Raw genomic sequence first — 21,011 nt, forward strand, 5'->3', positions numbered from 1 at the left:
TTTAAGGTCTGCCTGGATCACGCGGCAAGCTCCTAAAAATATATGTTGGGCGCTCAGAGCACACAGCCCCTCAGCACTGACTCTTGGATGGAAGGGGGTCTCACTTAATCTTAGCAAAAAACTTGTGAGACGTTTCTCTAGTAATTTTAACTCAGAAAGCTGAGGTTCCAAGAAAACAGGTTATATGCCCTGATTTAATTCGGGTCTATCCTAAAGCTCCTGCGCCTTACATTGAAGATTGCTAAATTTCAAGGGAAGATCTGGTAATTTAGCTGAAACAGTTGCCCAAGGCCTTGCCTTTGGCTCCTCCTCTGGGCCTTTCCCGCTGTGTCCGTCGTTCACTCTCTTGTGTTTAAATAAAGCTCGAGTATTGAGAAGGCCGGGGGAGGAGCGCAACTGTGGCGCTGTGCGCCTGCGCGCTGGTGGCCGCAGTGCCCGGCGGGGAGCGGGTCCGTAGTGGGCCGGGACCCAGAGGAGGGGGTAGGGGAGGGGGCGTCTGAGACGCCAGGAAGCTCCCTGCCGGGCGCATGGTGGCCTGATGGGATGTGAGGGGTGGCGGTGAAGGTGAGTCTCTCGGGGGCTGCCCGGGCGGGCGGTGGGGCTGCGGGACGTGGCCGAGTGGTTACGGCGGCGCTGGGGCTACCGATCTGTCCCCTCTCCCGGAGCCGGCGTGGATTTCCGAGCAGATGATGGTGATCCTGGCTTCAGGATGCAGGTTCTCTGGGCGGTGTTTCGACTGGCCTCCGAGCCCCGGAAGGAAACATGGCCCAAAGCTTTGACCTTTGGGGGAGGCTGCTGCCTCCGGTTGGCCTGTGGTTGGTGAGATTCACCTAGTGGTAGGCGTCTTAGTAATATCAGCGAATAATGGGTCGCTTACTTTGTGCCCATCCACGCTGCATAATTATGGAGAGGAAATACTTTGTATCGCCCTCCCCTCTGTCTGGTCAGTTCAGTCTTCTTTTCGTTGGAAAGTTTGAGATTTCCGTAGCTTTTAGCAACTTGGGACTGTCATCCCAGTTAAGGAAGTTTTTCTTGTATCTAGTAAATGAGCGCTGTAACCACCATAATGGTTTATACTTAGTTGATTCAAACCACAAATAATTTTACTAAGAGCTTAGCACTGTTCTAACGCCCATTAGAAACTATAAAATTTGACCGCCGAGCATGGTGGCACATGCCTGTAATCCGGCATTTGGAGATTGGGCAAGGAGGCTGAGACAGGAAGATTGCTGTGAGTTCAGGGCCAGCCTAGGCTATATATAGTGAGTTAAAGGCCTGCTTGAAATGCATGGACCCTGTCTTAAAAACAAAACAAAACAAAATTATAAAATTTGTTTTAAGCTCCTTTCTCAAGTTTGGTGGAAAGTGAAACCAGATAATATTCGGATTCAACTAGGATTTACTTCTTAGTACCTGCGCCACTTGTGCCAAATACATTCAGGTGGGTCACAAAAATTGAGATGTTGTAAAATCAGATGGTTTTTGCAACTTTTGTCAGATGAGATCGCTGAGGTTCTGATGGTAATTTACTCAAACTAACCTTGCTTGAACCTTGCTTAATTAGTTGGTGAAATTCACCTAATATGATAGCAAAGCTCATCTTTTTCTTATTTGACAAAGTTAGATACTAGAATTGCTGCGGGGAAAGCTAACTATGTTGCACTTACAGTTTCTAGAGTTAGCTCTAGACTGGAAAATGGTCGGAGCCTCTCCCCTGATCGGAATTGAACCCTGGGGGCCTTCACAAGGAGCTACATCCTCAGCCTTTTTAATTATTGAGGTTTGGTTGGAACTGGGGACCTTCCTGCCTCAGACTCCCAAGAGTGCTGGGATTACAGGTTGTGCAATGTCCAGAATTTTAATTAAAAATTCTTTAAAAAGAATTTTAAATAAAGCTATGTATTAGATTAGTTTTGTGTTAGCCTTTATTTAAAGCTATGTATTAGATTATTTTCCCCCTTGTTTATTGATACATTTAAAGCAAGCAATAGTTAACATTTATCATTGGGATCTTGTACCTTTATATGATATGTCTTGGTTCTTGTTTTTGTATGAGATTATTTTTATATATTAGCCTTTTCTTTGTGGGGGTTTTGAGATAGGGTCTCACTATGTAGTTGAGACCTGGAATTCCCTGTGTAGCCCAGTCTGGTCCTGAACTCACAGCGATCCTCCTGCTTCAGCCTCTGGACTGCAGGGATTATAGGCGAGCGCTGCCACACCCGGTTTGTATTAGCCTTTAATTAAAGCTGTATATTAGATTATTTCTGTGGGTCTCAGGATGAAACTCAGAGTCTTGTGCAGGTAAGGCAAATGGTCTACCACTGAGCAATGGATTTTTTTTTGTTGTTGTTTGGTACCAGGGATTGAACTCTGGACGTTGTACTTGTGAGGCCAGCATAGTGCCACTGAGCTGAATCCCAGGCCCTTGTTTTGTTTTTTAAGACAGGGTCTCTCTGTATTTACTATGTAGACCAAGCTGGCCTCCAACTCACCAAGGTCCTCCTTTCTCAGCCTCCTGAATGCTGGGATTACAGGCGAGCACCACCGTGCCTGACCTACAGATTTTTTTTTTAATGACAGGATTTCATTCAAGCCTTGAATTTGTGGCACTCCTGCCTCAGCCTCTCAAAATACAGATGGTTTTTAAAGAGAATTTAAAAATGGCCTGCAGGGAGGTAGAGGATGTGCAGGAATTTGATCTGACTAGTTCATAATCAGTTGCTTTGATTAAAAGAGCATTATTTGAAAAGGAAAACTATGGTGATTATTGTACATGTAAATTAGAACAGATGTAGTTTAAAAGCTATTATACAAAAGCAAGGAACAATGACAGATGGCTCAGTAAATTTTTTTTTTTTTTTTGGCACTGGGGATCAAACTCAGGACCTTGGGCTTGCAAGGCAGGATACTGCACTGCTGAGCTAAATCCCTGGCCCTTTTTTGGTTTTTTCTGAGACAGGGTCTTGCTTTGTAGCCCAGGCTGGCCTTGAACTTGAAGTGATTCTCCTGCCTCAGCCTCCCAAGTGCTGGGGGGAATCACAGGTTTGTGCCAACATGCCCAGCAGTTTAGTGAGAATTATACATATTGTTTTTGTAATTGGAGTAATTTAGTGGGAAGTTTAGGATTAATTTGAGTACCCAATGAATAAGAACACCTATGTAGACAAGTTACACCTAAGTACTTTAATTGCACATTGTTAGGCATGCAATTTGCTAATTGAAGCTTAAATTCAATTGTGCTTTTAAAAATTTTTTATTTTATTTTTTTCCATTAAGTTTATTAGTACTTTTTAGATATGCAGTACAATTACATTCAACATTAGGATCTTTTATCTTTACATGATGTGTCTTGGTTCTTATTTTTTTCCCATACCCCTGCCCTCCCTTCACCCCTTCCACACTTGCCTATTTACAGACTTTGTTTCCATTTTTCCTTTTCTCATATTTTTTCTTTTCCCTTCTTTCCTTTCCCTTATCCTTCCCACTTCCCCTACCCCTTTAGCCCTTTTCTTCTTATTTTATATTATCAGTTATACACTTTGAACATTATTTACACTTTTAGTTTTTTCACACCAGAGAAACTACTCCCTATTTACACGTGTGTCCTATTTATTTTCACTTAAGAGTATGGCGTCAGGCCGGGGATTTAGCTCGGTTCTGCTGACTGCCTAGCAAACTCAAGGACCTGAGTTTGATCCCTGGTACCAAAAAAAACAAAAAACAAAACCAAGAGAACAACAGCAACAAACCAACAACAAAAAAAGTATGGCCTCAATGTTCATCCATTTAGCTATAAATGTCTCTAGTTTCTCTTTATTTATGGCTGAGTAGTGCTCCATTTTGTTAAAACAACAACAACAACAACAACAAAACAGATTGAGCATGGTGGCGCATGCCTGTAATCCCAGCACTCGGGAGGCTGAGGCAGGAGAATTGCTGTGAGTTTGAGACCAGCCTGGGCTACATAGTGAGATCCAGGTCAGTCTCAACTACATAATGAAACCCTGTCTCAAAAAACCAAAAAAAAAAAAAAAAACTCTGGTTTCTCTTCAGATCGCATAAATCTTTTGCTTTTTACTAAAAAACCAAAAAAACAAAACAAAGCAAAAAAAAAAAAAACCCAATAAAACAGCATCTTTATCCAGTCTCCAGTTGATGGGCAGTTGGGCTGTTTCACTATGCCCCTATAAACATGGGCACACATATATCGCTGTGGTAGGATTCTTTTAATTCTTTTGAAAAGATACCCAGCAGAAGGATAGCTGGGTCAAATGGAACCTCCAGTCCAAGCTCTTTGAGTTATCTCCATATTGATTTCCACAGTGATTGCACCAGTCTGCACTTCTACCAACAATGGAGAAGGGTTCCTTTCTCCCCACAACCCCACCAGCATTTCTTATGGGTTGATTTCTTGATAGCAGCCATTCTTTCTGGGGTGAGGTGAAAACCCAGGATGTTGAACATTTTTTCATATATTTCTTTGCTGCTTTTACTTGTTTGAGAAATGTCTGTTCATTTCAGATGCCCATTTTTGAATCGGGTCTTTATATTTGGGGGGGGGTCTGGTTTTTTTGAGTTCTTTATATATTCTAGATAGTAGACCTTCGTCTGGGGAACAGCTGGTAAAAATGTTTTCCCACACTGTGGGTTGTCTCTCAGCTCTGTTGGTGGTTTCTCCTGAAGTGCAGAAGCTCCTTAATAAGATGAGATCCCAGTTGTTGATTCTTTGTGCTAGTTCCCATGCTACTGAGGATTTGTTCATAAAGTCTTTTTCTGTGCCAGTGTCTTTGAGAGTTCTACCTAACTTATCTATCCTCCATCGAGTTTAGTGTTTCTGTTTTAATGTTTAGGCCTTTAATCCACTTCGATTTTAGTTTAGTGCACGGTGAAAGATAGATCCAGTTTTTCCCACACCATTTGTTGAAGAGGCTGTGTGCTTTTTTTTTTTTTTTTAATTTAAAAAGGACTACCAAATTTGTTTGTTTTTTCTTTTATTGAGTTTATTGTTACATTTTAGGTATACAGTACAATTACATTCATTATTGGGATCTTGTACCTTTACATGACAGGTCTTGGTTCTCATTTTTCTCCCCTTGTCCGTGCCCTCCCTTCGCCCCCTGCTCCCCTCCCCATATACAAACACTTTATTTCCATTTTTTCATTTTGTCATATTTTTTTCTTTTCCCTTATTACCTTTCTCCTATTCTTCCCATTTTCCCTACACCTTTAGCCCTTTTCTTCCTATTTCACATGGTCAGTTATCTCATTAGGATCTTATGTACTATTATAGCTTTTCACACCAGAGAAACTATTCAGTATTTACATGTGTGACTTATTTCATTTAGGAGTATATCCTCAATATGTATCCATTTTCCTATGAATGAATCTAATTTCTCATTCTTTATGGCTGAGTAGTATTCCATTTATAGACAAACCACATCTTCTTTATCCAGTTTCCAACTGATGGGCAAATGGGCTGTTTCCAAGATTTAGCTATTACAAACTGTGCCGCTATAAACATAGGTGCGCATATATCACTGTGGTATGATTCCTTTAATTCTTTTGGAAAGATACCCAGCAGAGGGTTGGCTGGGTCAAATGGAACCGCTAGTCCCAGCTCTTTGAGGTATCTCCATATTGATTTCCATAGTGGCTGCACCAGTCTGCACTCCCACCAACAATGGAGAAGGGTTCCTTTCTCCCCACAACCCTGCCAACATTTGTTATTGGTTGATTTCTTGATAGCCATTCTTTGTGGGGTGAGGTGGAATCTCAGTGTTGTTTTCATCTGCATCTCTCGAATGACCAGTGATATGGAACATTTTTTCATATATTTACTTGCTGCTTTTACTTCTTTGAGAAATGTCTGTCCATTTCAGATGCCCATTTTTGAATTGTATCTTTATATTTGGGAGGGCTGATTGTTTTGAGTTCTTTATTTATTCTAGATAGTAGTCCTTTGTCTGAGGAGCAGCTGGTAAAAATTTTTTCCCACATTGTAGGTTGTCTCTTAGTTCTGTTGATGGTTTCTTTTGCAGTGCAGAAGCTTTTTAATAAGATGAGATCCCAGTTGTTGATTCTTTCTGCTAGTTCCTGTCTACTGAGGATTTGTTCATAAAGTCTTTTCCTATGCCATTGTCTTCAAGAGTTCTACCTAACTTCCAGCAAGTTTAGTGTTTCTGTTTTAATATTTAGATCTTTAATCCACTTGGATTTTACTTTAGTGCATGAAAGATAAGAGTCTAGTTTTAATCTTTGGCAGGTTGAGATCCAGTTTTTCCAACACCATTTATTAAAGAGGCTCTCTTTCCTCCAGTGGGGATGGTCACATCCTTTGTCAAAGATGAGGTACCTGAGTACATCTGGAGTTGTTTTTGTGTCTTCCAGTCTGTTCCACTGATCCTCAGGTCTGGTTTTTTTTTGCCAGTACCATGCTGTTTTTATCACAGTGGCTTTGTAGTATAGTTTCAAATTGGGAATTGTTATACCCGCTGCCATGTCTCTGTTGCCTAGGATGGCTTTTGCTATTCTAGGTCTCTTCTGATTCCAAATGAATTTTTGGATTCTTTTTTTAGTTCTGTGAAATATAGTGTTGGAATTTCAATTGGCATTGCATTGAATCTGTATAGCAATTTTGGTAATATGGCCATTTTCACTATGTTGATTCTTCCTACCCAGGAGCAGGGGATATCTTTCCATTTTCTTATATCCTCTTCGATCTCTTTTTTCAGAGTGCTGTAGTTTTCAATGTAGAGGTGTTTTGCTTCTTTTGTTAGATTGATTCCTAGATACTTCATTTTTTTGGATGCTATTGTGAAAGGAATCATTTCCTTAATTTCTCTCTCAGTGAGTCTGTTATTTGTGTACAAGAAGGCTATTGATTTTTGGGTGTTGACCTAGTAGGACTATCAAATTTGAATTCCCAGGTGTTCATCAGTAGAATACTGGTTAAATACATCATAAATTTATGCAGTTGTTAGAATGAGGCAGATCTGTATGTGCAAATATTGAATGGCATATATGTGGTACCTATATGGCATATGTGGGTGCAGAATATCTGTGTAAGGTAATCAGAATCAGATAAAAGAATGCTGGTTGCAAAGGCTGTGGAGAAGGAATAGGATTAATTGGAGTTAGTGTTTAATGGGTCCGGTTTTGGTTTCCCAAGATAAACATAGTTATATATGCAGGTGGTAGCACAACATTGTGAATGTATTTAATACCACTAGACTACACATGTAACACAAATATTTTTAAAAAGACTATCTTTGGAAGAATACATAAGTGGCTGGAGATAGTGGTGGCTGGGAAACAAGGGGAGGGATACTTTTTCCATAAGGCTTTTTTGAAATTTAAAAACCTACATTTGATAATGGCTCTGTAGGCTTTTTTTTTTTTTTTTTTTTTTTGGTACCAGAGATTGAACTCAGGTCCTTACGCTTGCAAGGCAGGCCACCAAACTGCTGAGCTAAATCCCCGGCCCTTAAGGCTTTTTTTTTTATTGTGCATTTTATTGTAAAAAATGTAAAACAACCAGAAAAGTAGATAAATTAATACATTGCCTCAGCACTTTTTTTTTTGGTACCAGGAATCGAACTTGGGACCTTGTGCCTGCGAGGCAGAAGACAGAACCACTGAGCTAAATCCCTGGCTCTATAAATTAATACATTGTTGAGTGCCTGCAAATGTGTTCCTCAGATTTTAAAATCTGAATTTTTTCTATAACATATATTGCTTTTATTCTTGCGTTTTTCCTTTTAAATGTGTTGGTATGTGTTTAATAGGGAGAACATTTTCTTGCATAATGACAGTCCACTACAACAATTCCTCTGAATTGTCCAGTCCTTGTTAAAATTTTCCAAACTGTCCCTTTTGGTTTCCTTTTACCATGTTGGGCATTGAACCTAGGGCTTCCCTACTGCTGAGCTACCTCCCCAGCCAGTCCTTTTGTAAAAGTTTCTTGTGAGACAGAGTTTAGGTAAATTGCCCACTACGGTCCTCCTGCCTCCATCTCTCCTGAGTAGCTAGGACAGAGGGAGAGCCAAAATGTTGACTAAACAGTTTGATTCAGTTTCCAGTATAAAGCTACATGTTGTTTTTTGCCTTTTTTTTGTTTTGTCTTATTTTTTTCTTCCAATTTTTGGGTATTGAACCTAGAGCCTTCACACTGGTCTGTATCCCCAGCCCTTGTTTAATTGTTTTGTTTTGAGATAGGGTCTTGCCAAATTGCCACAGCTGGGCTCAAACTTGGGGCTTCTTCTCTGTCAGTGTCCCAAAGTGCTGTACAGGTGTGAGCCACCAAACCCAGTTTACATTTGGTTTTTCCATGTTTTGAAGTTTCTTTTAATCTAATTGTTTTTGTTGTTGTTGTTTTTGAGACAGTGTCTTGCTGTGTAGTTCAGGCTAGCCTTGAACTTTCTGTGTAGTCTATCCTGGTGTCCAACTCCAGGCAATTCTCCTACCTCAGCCTCCCAGATGTTTCTTTAAGTCTAGAACACTTACCTTCTCTCCCTCATTTTTTTTTCTCCCTCATTTTTATTTTCTCCATGACTCATTGAAGAGACCTGGTCAGTTTTCTAGATTAGGAATTGATCCTGGTGAAATCATTGAGGTTGATATTAAGAAACTAGAAGTGAAAGTGAAATGGTGATTGGATTCAGGTTAAACCCTGGGGATAATAACTACCCTGTGTACTGTAGTATGCACATATTAGAGTACTGAGATGGATTAATAGGTTCTGTAGTAAGTAGCCTCCATTGTTACATTGTTTGAAACTGGCTGTAAACCCTTTCTATCTTTAGAATTGTGAAACTACTATAATTACCTGTTCAAAATATGAATGAAAAATCACTCTACAAGAAATTGCCATTTATAAAAAGCCGAATCCATAACAACTGTTTCCTTTTTATAGGAGTGGAATTTGAAGTTAGGAGAGATTAAAATTTATGCAAAATAGTAGACCTATGAAGTATTTTTGTCTGATTCTAAGATCTATGCTTTTTGTTTTTATTTTTATTTTTTTCCCTTTTGGTTTTTGAGACAGGATCTCACTATGTAATTGAGACTGACCTGGAACTCACTGTGTAGCCCAGGCTGGTCCAATTCACAGTGATCTGCCTGCCTCAGCCTCCCTAGTGCTGGGATTACAGGCGTGCACCACCACGCCCAGCCCTAAGGTCTATGTTTTTTCCATTGTGCTTTGTATATGTAAGCTGGTATATAAATGCTATTTGTACTTTATCTTTTTTGGACAAGTAGCATCTAATTAGATTATATTTTTTCAGTATCAGTTGATTAGATCTATGTCATGTGGTATCTGTAATTAGCCATTCTAAAAGCAGAATATGTCAACCCTTTTGACTTTTGGAGTCCCAAGAAATCTTAGTCCTCAGTAGGTTTTTTTTTTAAAAAAAAAATTACAGATTTTAAGAAGTGGGTAAGTAAAGGGCTAAAGGTGTAGGGCAAGTGGGAAGGGTGGGGGAAAGGTAATGAGAGAAAAAAATATGAGAAACTGAAAAAATGGAAATAAAGTGTTTGTAAATGGGGAGGGAAGGGGGGTGAAGGGAGGGCAGGGACAAGGGGAAAAAATGAGAATCAAGACCTATTATGTAAATGTACAGAATCCCAATGATGAATGTAACTGTATTGTATACCTAGATTGTACCAATAAACTCAATAAAAAAAAAAGTGGGTGTGGTTTTTATGTATATTTTATTTTGTTTTTAGCTTTTATTTTTTGGTACCTTGGGATCGAACTCGGGACCTTGCCCTTGCGAGGCAGGTGGTGGCACTACTGAGCCCTTGGTGTTACTAATACGAATGACTTAAATCTTAAAGTACACAAGGCTCTTTGGTGAAAAATAATTTATTTCTATCCCCAGGCCTTCATTTCTTTTACTGGAGTCAATGGCTGTATCGCTGTAGAAATACTGTATGTGTATATTTTCAGGGTAAATTCTAACAGTTATATGTATAAGCATCATAGCAGTATAATCTGTTTTATTTGGGTTTTTTTTTTTGGTACCGGGAATTGAATTTGGGTCCTTGGCGCTTTGTGAGGCAGGCGGCAGAACTACTGAGCTAAATCCTAGCAGTATAATCTAAAAACACTGTGGAAAGGGCCAGGGATTTAGCTCAGTGGTTCTGCCGCCTGCCTCCCAAGCTTAAGGACCCGAGTTCAATCCCCACCACCAAAAAAATAAATAAATAGAAATACTGTGTAAGATTATACTCCAGTTTTTATTGTTTCTATTCCAAACATCTTAATTTGTGTTCATTTATTCAACAAATATCACTTGTTCTAAACAGATGATGTGCCAAGAAATGGGAATAAAATGATGAACCAGAAGGCATTCTGAGGCAGGCCTCTGGTGGGGTGGCACAAGCCTGTGATCCCAGCACTCTGGAATGCTGAGGCGCAAGTGTGAGTCCAGCCTGGGCAACTTAGTGAGACCTTGTTTTAAAATCTGTATCAGAGGCTGATCAATCCCCTGACTGCCTTGAAAGGATGGCTAAAGAAAAAAAAAAAGACAACAGAGACGTGTAATTTCAAAGTATATGGGGGGCCTAGAGGTCAGTGCCTCAGAGTGGGCAAAGACAAAGACTCAGAGCACGCCTCAGAGTGGGCAAAGACAAAGACTCAGAGCACGCCACTTTTATTGGGTACGCACAGTAATTGGAGGGAACATCTGGTGGCTTAGGGGGTGGAGGTGGTCCTATATCGATGCAGATCTTATGCTAATGAGGATTTTAAGTGGTGAGGATCTTATGTTGATGAAGGAAGTAAAGAGAACATTCTTAAAATAATAGGTGGGATGAGTTAAGCTGACAAGGAATTTGTTCTTTCACAGGTGAAACCTGTTTTGTTTTTTAAATTTCAGTCAGTTCTAGAAGCAGAATGTCATCAGCAGATATAATCTTGCCCTTGAGCCATTTAGGCCTCAGCTGTGACCAGAGGCAAAATGGCGTTGTTTCCGTAGGCCTTAGCTGGCTAGTGAGCAAGGCGACATTGGGCCTTACTTAGACAGCTATAGTCATACTTTAATTATGAAGTGATTTTTTTCCCCAAGATTATGTAGAATGGCTCCTGACAGATCCCAAGATAAAAAAGGACTGGTGATATAGCTCACTCCCAGTATTGGGGTGGGGGGGCAGAGGGGGAACGAATGGAGACGGGAGAGGTATACATTAGGAGCTTTTTATTTATTTATTTATTTATTTATTTATTTATTTTGGTACTGGGAATCAAACTCAGGGCCTTGAGCCTGCCAGTCATGAGCTATATATCCCCAGCCTAAGGAGCTAATAATTGAGATTGATTTTTTTCACTTAGTTTGTTACAAGTTTATTAGTACATGTTTGCAGTATATGATTATATTTATCATAGGAAGTTGGTATGTGTACATAACTCATCTTTTTACATCCCCTTTTCCTCTAGCCTATCCTTCTCTTCTAGTATACTTAAAATAAATAATTGGTTAATTTTTTATTTTGGAGACCAAAATTAAAAGAAATTAGAAAGGATGACAAAGTTGAATAAAGTTCTTTTGACACCAAAAAAAAATTTTTTTTTTTTTTTTTTTTTTTTTGGTACTGAGGACCTTGTGCTTTTGAGGCAAGTGGTGGAACACTGACCTAAATCCCTGGCCCCACCAAATGATATTTTTGAGCATTGAGTTGTTCATCAAATATTTGGAGCATATTTGAAAATTGAAATTTGAAATGGACTACAGGGACAAAAATGGGCAAAAAATAAAAAACTTAAAGCAACTTCTTCAGTTTGCAGATGGATTCAGGCAGAATTCAGATACTTTTCCCCTGTGGCACTATTTTAAAAAACAAGAGTATTTTATCATTTCTCACAATTCTGTGGTTAAAAAAGGCTTTTTGGATGGTTTACCTGTTGGTCTTTCTTGGAATTGGTCATTGAATCTGGAACTCCCCAGGATGCCCCAGTTGCATGCTGTCAGCTGACACTGATTGTCCTGTGGGTACTCAGCTGGGCTGGTTCTTTTCCTCTGGGCCTGTGCTTTTATGTGGCTGAGCTTCTCAATGCACAGTGCCTAGGTTCCAAATGGGGGTACAGCAAGAAGGCTAAGGGAGAGAAGTTACAGATTTTTGAAAGTATAGGCTCTGAAATTAATAGAATGTCTTTTTTTTTTTTTTTGTACTGGGGATTGAACTCAGGACCTTGCGCTTGCAAGGCAGGCGCAATGCTACTAAGCTAAATCCGGGGCCCTGTACTGTCATTTTTACTATATTTTATTGGTCAAAATAGTTCATAGGGGAGGGGAAACATTATCTTTGGGTGGTGACAAGATGCCACTGCAAGAGCACATGGGGTAGGAGATACTGTTTTGGATCTGTAGAAACGCAGTCAACTCAATGCTATGAAAAAATTAAAGAGGCCCATAGAGGCATGGCAGGTTGCGGGACACGAAATGTGCAGTATTCCATAGGGATTCAAGGAAGGCCTTCCTAGTGAGGCAACACTTCAGACCCCAGATGGAAATGAGTGTAACTGTGAGTCCCATAGGACACCATTAGGAAGCTAGCACACAGACGCACAGAAGGCCTGAGGTGGGAGAATCTGCCAATCAGGAATTGAGGGTGTATGGGGTATATGTGACTGACTGGAACGATAGCCAGAGACTGATGGGGCACAGTCTGACAGGAGAGAACACAGATTGGTAGCTTTGGCAAGGACATAGAGTTTTCTGAGTAAAATGGGAAGCCCATTGGAAGACTGAGCAGCGGGGGGTTACATAATTTAATTTAAATTTTAAAAGACTCCTGTTGTGAGAATAGTTGGCTGCTGTTTGGAGAATAGATTGCAGGACAAGAGTGGAAGTTAGGAGTGAAGTCAGTAGGACCATGCCATGTGAGAGGTTAGAGAGGTGATGGGTAATGAGAAGTGTTAGAAGCTGGATGTGTTTCAAGGTGCGAGGGATAGGATTTGCGGAGGAGGGTGGCTATGTGGTGAACAGGAGCTTAGGGATGAATCTCAGCTTTTGTCCTGGGCACCTGGCAAGTTGGAATTGACATTTATTGAGATGGGAACACTGGGGTAGAGGCAGGGTGGAAGTGAGGAATATGCAGGACTTATAATTTTGGCTGTATTAAGGCATATTAAAGATGATATCTGGGGAAAAGCTACTTACTAAATATTACTTCCTCTTTGCAGGTGTGACGTGGGGTGCTTCAGAGCGGGTCACTATGGTACGAGAACGGAAATGCATATTGTGCCACATTGCGTACAGCTCAAAAAAGGTAATAGTGGAAGAGGGAGAATCTGAGGTTTTATGACAGCTTTTAAAAAGAGATATCTTATGAATAAATGGGTAAAAGCTGTTACCAGGGTGTCTTATTTATGCTCTAATGCATAGTCTCATTTCACTGGTTTCCATCCCATTACTGCTTCATAAAGCCAGTAACTATATTACTAAATTTTATCCAAAATTTGTGCATAGTCAAAGGTGGTATATAGGAATTTAGTTATTAGCTAGTTATTGGGAAAATATCTTAAATTTCAAGTTATTTGAGGTTATATTTTCTGAGATTTTAAAATGATGTACTTTGAGGAGGGATTTGAGACAAGGTCTCTTATGTAGTTCAGGCTGGCCTTGAACTGCAGTGATCGTCCTGCCTCAGCCTTTTGAGTGCTGGGAACTGGTGTGAGCCACCACACCTCGCAGAAAATCATATACTTTTTGATTCATGAATACTCATTGAACACAGTTCTTAATATTATATACCTCCTTTCTGTTTGTGGCCAGCCTTGTGAAGAGTCAGTGCAGGAGTATTAACAGTATCCCAGATGCCCCCACAAGGTGGGGATGATTACATCAAGGAAAACAAACCTTTATAAGAACAAAAGCTTACCAGCCAACCAAGGCAGTGCACAGGCTGTAATTCCAGCACTCCAGGAAGCTGAGGCTGGCAGATGGCAAGCGTGAGCCCACCCTGGGCAATTTAATGACTTAGCAAGACCCTGTCTCAAAATTTAAAAAAAAATTTTTTAAAGGATTGGGGATGTAGCTTACTGTAAAGACCCTGGGTTTAATCCCCAGTGCTGAGAAGGGGAAAAAAAGTAAAAAAAAGAATTTACCTGTGCCTCACGGAAATTGGGTACAAATTGCCTGACTCTTCACTTTCTCTTTCTTTTTTTCTTTGCTTTCACAGTATTGCTGCTGGCTTTAATACAGAGAATTTATTCTCTCTGCTGTTAAGGTGTTCTGGTTGTCATTAGAAATTCAGAGAACTGGAAATCAGTGGGCTGTGTTACTTAGTCAAGGGAGTTCTAAGTGGAAGCAGTGAGTGAGACAGTGTAAGTGAAATGGGGAAGAGATATTTCAGGTCGAAGAACAACATGAACAAAGACACAGATGGGTTGGAGCCAGTAGTGGTAGGTGTTGAAAAGAAGCCTCATCTGTTTAAAACAAATTTTGTCTTGGATCTTGGGGGACTATAACTTATAATTTAACTAAAGATAGTTGGTGAACAGTGTTGAAGATGCTAGGATGAAGTTCTTTTTTCCCCTTTCAGGATTTCTGTTAGTGATGCAAAAATGAGTTAGGACTTTAAAGTCATGTTTAAGAATAACCTGTTGCTTTTTTCGGCGGGGGGGGTACTGTGGATTGAACTTAGGACCTTGTGCTTGCGGGGCGGGCATGGTGCCACTGAGCTAAATCCCTGGCCCTGACCTGCTGCTTTTTATGAAAGTAAAAGACTGTTCTTCTAGTTTTAAATCTTTAGATTGTCATTTATATGAGTTGTCAGTAAATTATAATTCCTTGTGACTGCTTTTGATTGGAGGGAGATGGAGAAAATGTATGAGATGTATAGGCCATTGGTCAGAGAATGTGGTATCAGACTTCGGGAGAATAGCAGCCCTATCTGTGATACCATGATTTTGCCATTTTCAGTCTTTTTAGCATTTCTTCCTACTCTGGTAAATATGTTTTTACTTCATTTTTTTATGTGATCATAACGAAGTTAAATCAAGTACTAGAGTTACTCTTGCTTTAGTGAAAGAAAATTGTATATTATTCAACAAGGGAAAGAATGGCTTTTGTGCATAACATGGACTAAGAAATTAACAGAATGAATTAGTTGGAAGGGATCTCTCTAATACAGTATTTTTACATAGACTGAGCAATTTATGTTGAAGCAGTGATTTCCTCCAGTTTTCTGAGCAAGTATAATCCTAGTTTCTCCAAGTATGTTGTAAAGGGTGACTTTAGTAGGAAAAAGGTGTGTAGTACACCCTTGAGTATCCTGATGCCAATTAACATATAAAAGACAGAGAAGTCCAAGAATTTAAAAATATGCATATTTAAATTTTTAATTATTTTCCAAAACTGTTCAGTGATGACCCCCCCCAAAATGCTACCTACAAGGAACTAAGAGAAGCCCTGTATACAAAAAGATACACATTTGGGGCTTTTACTGTAATACTATGCCTGGGGATCTTGTCTAATTATTTTTCTTTTTTTGGTCCCGGGAATCAGGTCCTTGTGCTTTCGAGTCAGGTGGCAGAACAACTGAGCTAAATCCCTGGCCCTATTCTTTTGTAAACTGTACATAATTAATTACCTTCATCGTGGGAAGTTGGTCTGTGTACGTAATACATCTCGATTTTCCCCTCCCTCCATCTCTTGATCTCCTTCCCTTTTGGAGAAGATCTATCTCCATATTTCCTATTATCTTTTGTTTTGTTCTTTATATATATTTTAGGTCTCTCATAAGAGAAACTGCGATATTTAAGGTTGTGTATCTGATTTATTTCACTTAACACTGATGTCAAGGTACATCCAGTTTTTTTGTTTGTTTTTACAAATGACTCAAGTTTATCCTTTTTGGGAGAATACTCCATTGTGTATAAATACACTGCCTTGATCCATTCATCTGTTGGTGGACATAAGGGCCACTTCCAGTATTTAGCTATTGTGAGTTGTGTACATGGTCTGTGCATGGTATATATCACTGTAATAGATCTTTAACTCTTGGGAAGATATCTAGAAGGGGAATATTTGGGTTGAATAGAATTTCTTTTTTGGGGGGGCAGGTACCAGGGATGGAACTCAGGACCTTGCGCTTGTGAGGCAGGCAGCAGAGCAGTGGAACCACTGAGCTAAATCCCCAGCCCTAGAATTTCTATTTTTAGTTTTTTGAGGAGTCTTCATATTGATTTCCATAGTAATTATCTAAGTTTACATTCTCACCGACAATGTAGAAAGTTTCCTTTTTCCTCACAGCCTTGCCAACATTTTTTGTTTTTTGATTTCTTAATAGTCCTTTCTGGAGTAAGATGGAATTTCTGTTGTTTTAATTTGCATTTCGCTAATGACCAGAGAAGTTAAACAGTTTTTCATATATTTATTGGCCCTTTTTACTTTTTTGGGGGGTGGGTACCGAGAATCAAACTCAGGACCTTGTGCCTGTGAGGCAGGTGGCAGCACCACTGAGCTAAATCTCTGGCCCCCATTTCTGCGAAGTATGTAATCATTTCAGTTTTCCACTTTTTGACTGGGTATTTTATTGGGGGGGGTTGTGATTTTTTTTATTTCTTTGTATATTCTGCATTTTAGGCCTGTTATCTGAGGAATAGCTAGCAAATATTTTTGCCATTATGTAGGTTGTCTTTTTACACTGTTGATTGTTTCTTTTGCTGTGCAGAAGCTTTTTAATTTGATATGATTCCATTTGTTGATTCTTTTTTTTTTTTTTTTTGGTACCGGGAATTGAACTCAGGTCCTTGTGCCTGTAAGGCAGGTGGTGGAACCACTGGGCCTAAATCCCTGGCCCTCCATTTGTTGATTGTTTTTTTTTTTTTTTTTGGTTTTTTGAGACAGGGTCTCACTATGTAGTTGAGACTGACCTTGAACTCACTATGTAGCTCAGGCTGGTCTCAAACTCACAGTAATCCTCCTGCCTCAGTCTCCCCAGTGCTGGGATTACAGGCATGAGCCACCACACCTGGCCATTTGTTGATTCTTGATTTTATTTCTTAAGCAATTTGGATTCTGTTCAGAAAGTTCTTGCCTTTAAGAGTTTTACCTGCTTTATCTTCCAGCAGACTGTTTCTCCTTTAGCAATTTGATCTATTTCGATTTTAGTTTGGTATATGTGAGAAATACGGGTCTAGATTCAACCTGCATGTGGTTAGCCAATTTTTCCCAGCACCGTTTATTGAAAAGTCTATCTTTTCTCCAGCATATGTTTTTGGCCTCTTTGTCAAAGATCAGTTGGCTGAATGTGCATAGGGTTGTTTCTACATCTTCATTGCACTATCACCTGCTAATATGCATGGGCTAATTTCAGTTCTTTTGTATTTACTTGAGTGTGCTCTGTGAGCTAGTATGTAATCTATTTTGGAGAACATCCCATGTACAGCTGAGAAGAATTTGTACTCTGATGTTGTGGGGTAGAACTCTCTGTTGTAGACATCTGTCTACTAAGTCCATTTGTTCACAAGTTTGGTTCAATTCTGATATTTCATTGTTGATTTTTTAATCTAGTTGATCTATTTGTGACACTGAGGTATTACAATTACATTGTAATAATCACCATTACAGTTTGATTTTTACATTATTTTTGCAAATTTAACATTTTTTTATTTTTCTTGTCTGTTAATATTTGTTTTATATAGTTGGGTGCACTGATATTCTTTGCATATGTATTTATGATTGTTGTCTCTTCCTCTTGGATTGTTCCCTTTACAAGGATGTAGAGGCCGTCTTTGTTTCTTTTAATGAGTCTTTCTATTTTGTCTGCAAATAGTCCACTTTACTTTTTTCCTGGTTCCTGTCACATGGAATATTGTTTTCCACCCTTTGACTTTCAGTCTACGAATTTCTTTCTTTACCCTTCTCCTTTTGTCTTTTCTTTTCTTTCTCCCCCCCCCCCAGACAGGGTCTCATTGTGTAGTTAAGACTGACCTAGAACTCACTATGTAGCCCAGGCTGGTCTTGAACTCATAGCAATCCTCCTGCCTCAGCCTCCCAAGTGCTGGAATTACAAGCATGGGCCACCAGGCTCAGCTACAAATTTCTTTTTGAATTAAATGTTTCTTGTATGCAACATATTGTTGGATCTTTCTTTGTGATAATTCTGATTCTTTTGATTGGTTAATTGAAACCATTAACATTGATATAACTGATATGTATTGGCTTATCCCTTTCATATTATTTTCCTGTTGTTGGCTCCTTTCTTTCCTCCTTGTTTAATTTCTTGTCTTGCCTTGTGGCTTCATTCTGTTGGAGTTTTTGGAGTTCTAATGTTTGTTATCTCTTTCTAGAATATCTTTCAGAGCACTGTGGAGTGCTGAATTGTTGTTCATGAATTTCCTGAGGTTTTTTTGTTATGGAAGAGAGAGAGAGAGAGAGAGTGTGTGTGTTTGTGTGTGTGTGTGTGTGTGTGTGTGTGTGTGTGTGTGTGTGTGTGTTTTGGTACCAGGCATCAAATTCAGGACCTTGCACTTGTGAGGCAGGCCCAAGCCACTGAGCTACATCCCCAGCCCTGTCACAGAAGTATCTTATTTCTCTATCAATTTTTTTTTCTGATACCAGGGATTGAACTCAGGACCTTGGGCTTGCAAGGCACGTGTGGTGCCCCTGAACTAAATTCTTGGCCCCCTGTCTATCAATTTGAAAGGTAGTTTTGCAGGGTACATCAATCTGGGTTGGACATTTTTTCCTTTAGGGCTTGAAATATTTCAGTCCAAGCTCTCCTTGACTTGAGGGTTTCTGTTGAGAAGTCTACTGCATGATCCTTTTTTTTTTTTTTTTTGTACTTGGAATTGAACTCAGGGTCTCTGCTTGCTAGACAGGCACTGTGCCACTGATCTACAACCCCAGTCTCTGCTGTGATTCTGATGGGCTTTCCTTTATAGGTGACTGGTTTCTTTTCTCTAACAGCTTTTAATATTTTGTTCTTGTGTTGACTCATATGCCCTGGGGAAGATTTTTTGATCATGGCTAATTGGAGTTTTTTATGGCTCATTTATTTGTATTTCAGATTGTTTTTCCCCGTTTGGGAAATTTTCTGCCATTACTTCTGATAATAGGTTTTTTATGTCATTTGTGCTGTCTTCTGCTTTTTCATTGATTCTGGTCAGTCTTAGCATCATCTAGCAGCTGCTGGATTGATTTCTCATGATCCCTTGCTATTTTAAAGACGTCTTTGTTTTCATGATTGCTAACCAAAATACTGTCTTCTGTACCTGACATTATGTCCTCACATTGTCTCATTCTGCTGTGTATACTTTCAATGGGATTTTTAATCTCCTCAATATATGTTTAAATCTGTTTTATGGATTTCAGTTTTTTCCTATACTGGGCATGCATGTTTTCCATCATTTTCCTGAATTCTTTTTTATTTTTTTAAATCTATCTGCTGTAAGCAATCTCAGTCTTGGTGTACCAGAAAGAACAAGTGATTAGCACAATTATATCACCTTGGCTAACATAGCATAATCAGCAATAACAGTAGCATCAAACATAGTCTATAAAATGACACACTGTTGACTTGGGGCCTCACCATGGCAGATATCATTTTTTGCAAGTGGTGAGAATGGGGCCATCATTTGCAGCAACACCATGGAGAAGCTGTCAGACTCCTTCACCCAGGCCCAATGGATGAACCTTCTGGCTGAAGACTTCCATTTGCTGCTCCCCAACTATGACCCCACTCAGCTCAAAGAAGTCAGATCAGTCATCACCCATTTCCCCAACAGCCGTTTGATAGTTGTCTCAAAGTGGGGAATATAGAGACAGGGGGCCCCATAGGTGATAGAGAAAACTTTAATAGCAAAAACCTTAGAAATGTCACAATATAAAATGACTTCTGCCATCTCTAACAGCAGTTTGCTTTGTTTAATTCCAAGTCAACAGATAGCAGAGGCATCTAGTCTCATCCTGAGATAACAGGACACAGCAAGACAAAGTTTTGTAAACCACATGATTGTAAAGATGAAAGGAACCATTGTTAACTTTGCTGACCAGACATGCCCCCCCTACCCGCTTCCCTTGGGCTAGAGTAGATAACTAGATGAATTTTAAAGGTAACCTCCCCTAACAAAGAAGTGCTACATCTGATGAATCATAAAGGTAAACAACAACAAAGAAGTATTATGTCTGGGTTGACATTGAACTGTCTCTTGCCACCATGATTTGTATATCAGTAGTGTGAACTGTGGAAATGAAATGTAACCACCTGAATAAGATCAAGACTGTAAAATAAGGAGTTGCAGCCCAGTACTTGGTCGATCTGGGCACTGCAGTTAGGTGGGATCGACCTTTGTCAACAAGTAAAACTTTTGGTTATTTTACTTCCATTCTGCCACCTCTTTGTGTGTCACTTGCCCATTCCTTCCGTAACATAGGTAGGGAAACAATAAAATGAAGGCCTCATTGAGCCTTATTAAAAATTGGTAAGGCAACTCTAATCTCTGCAGCCAGACTTCAGTGATTAGTAAGGCTAGACTCAAGCAATGAGAAAGGCAAAGGATGAGGAAGAAACTCAAGACCCAGAAAGTCCTAGGTGGTATGATTAACATAAGATTCACAAACTTCCTTTACTTAATACTTGAACCTAAACTACCTGTCCATAAGGCCCCCTCCCATAATCCTACCCTCCACCTTGGAAAGGGAAAGCCATGGCCAGAAGAAATCCAAGGTTAGGATGAAAGACACTCCTGGAAAGCCAATCAGATTCCAGGAGTCTACATGGGACCAGAATCTCAACAAACAAAGGAACTGCAGGTAAATCTACGAGTATTTCCCTTTTGAATACTTCCTACTTTTCCAAAGAAACTGTCTGCCATGTCTGTCTTCTTTTCCTCCGCCTTCAAATAAATCATCTTCTTTTATTTAAAAAAGAAAGCTGGAAGTCGTGCATGGTGGCACACGCCTATAATCCCAGCACTTGGGAGGCTGAGGCAGGAGGATTACTGTGAGTTCAAGACCAGCCTGGGCTACACAGTGAGTTCCAGGTCAGTCTCCACTACA

At 39.7% G+C, this 21,011-nt stretch overlaps 1 protein-coding gene across 1 annotated transcript in view; it reads left to right on the forward strand.

Moving 5' to 3' along the window:
* Positions 1-488: 488 nt before the first annotated feature.
* The window catches only part of Znf106 (zinc finger protein 106), a 72,456-nt gene continuing 51,933 nt past the window's right edge, over positions 489-21,011 (forward strand). Inside the window, exons 1-2 of the mRNA XM_010624782.3 lie at positions 489-564; positions 13,187-13,272. Of these exons, the coding sequence (XP_010623084.1) occupies positions 13,219-13,272 (54 nt within the window). The 5' untranslated portion in view covers positions 489-564; positions 13,187-13,218. The remainder of the gene's footprint in view (positions 565-13,186; positions 13,273-21,011) is intronic.

The sequence above is a fragment of the Fukomys damarensis genome, unplaced genomic scaffold (assembly GCF_012274545.1).
Source record: "Fukomys damarensis isolate Sample0158 unplaced genomic scaffold, DMR_v1.0_HiC HiC_scaffold_17, whole genome shotgun sequence".
In the NCBI taxonomy this organism is placed as follows: Eukaryota; Metazoa; Chordata; class Mammalia; order Rodentia; family Bathyergidae; genus Fukomys; species Fukomys damarensis.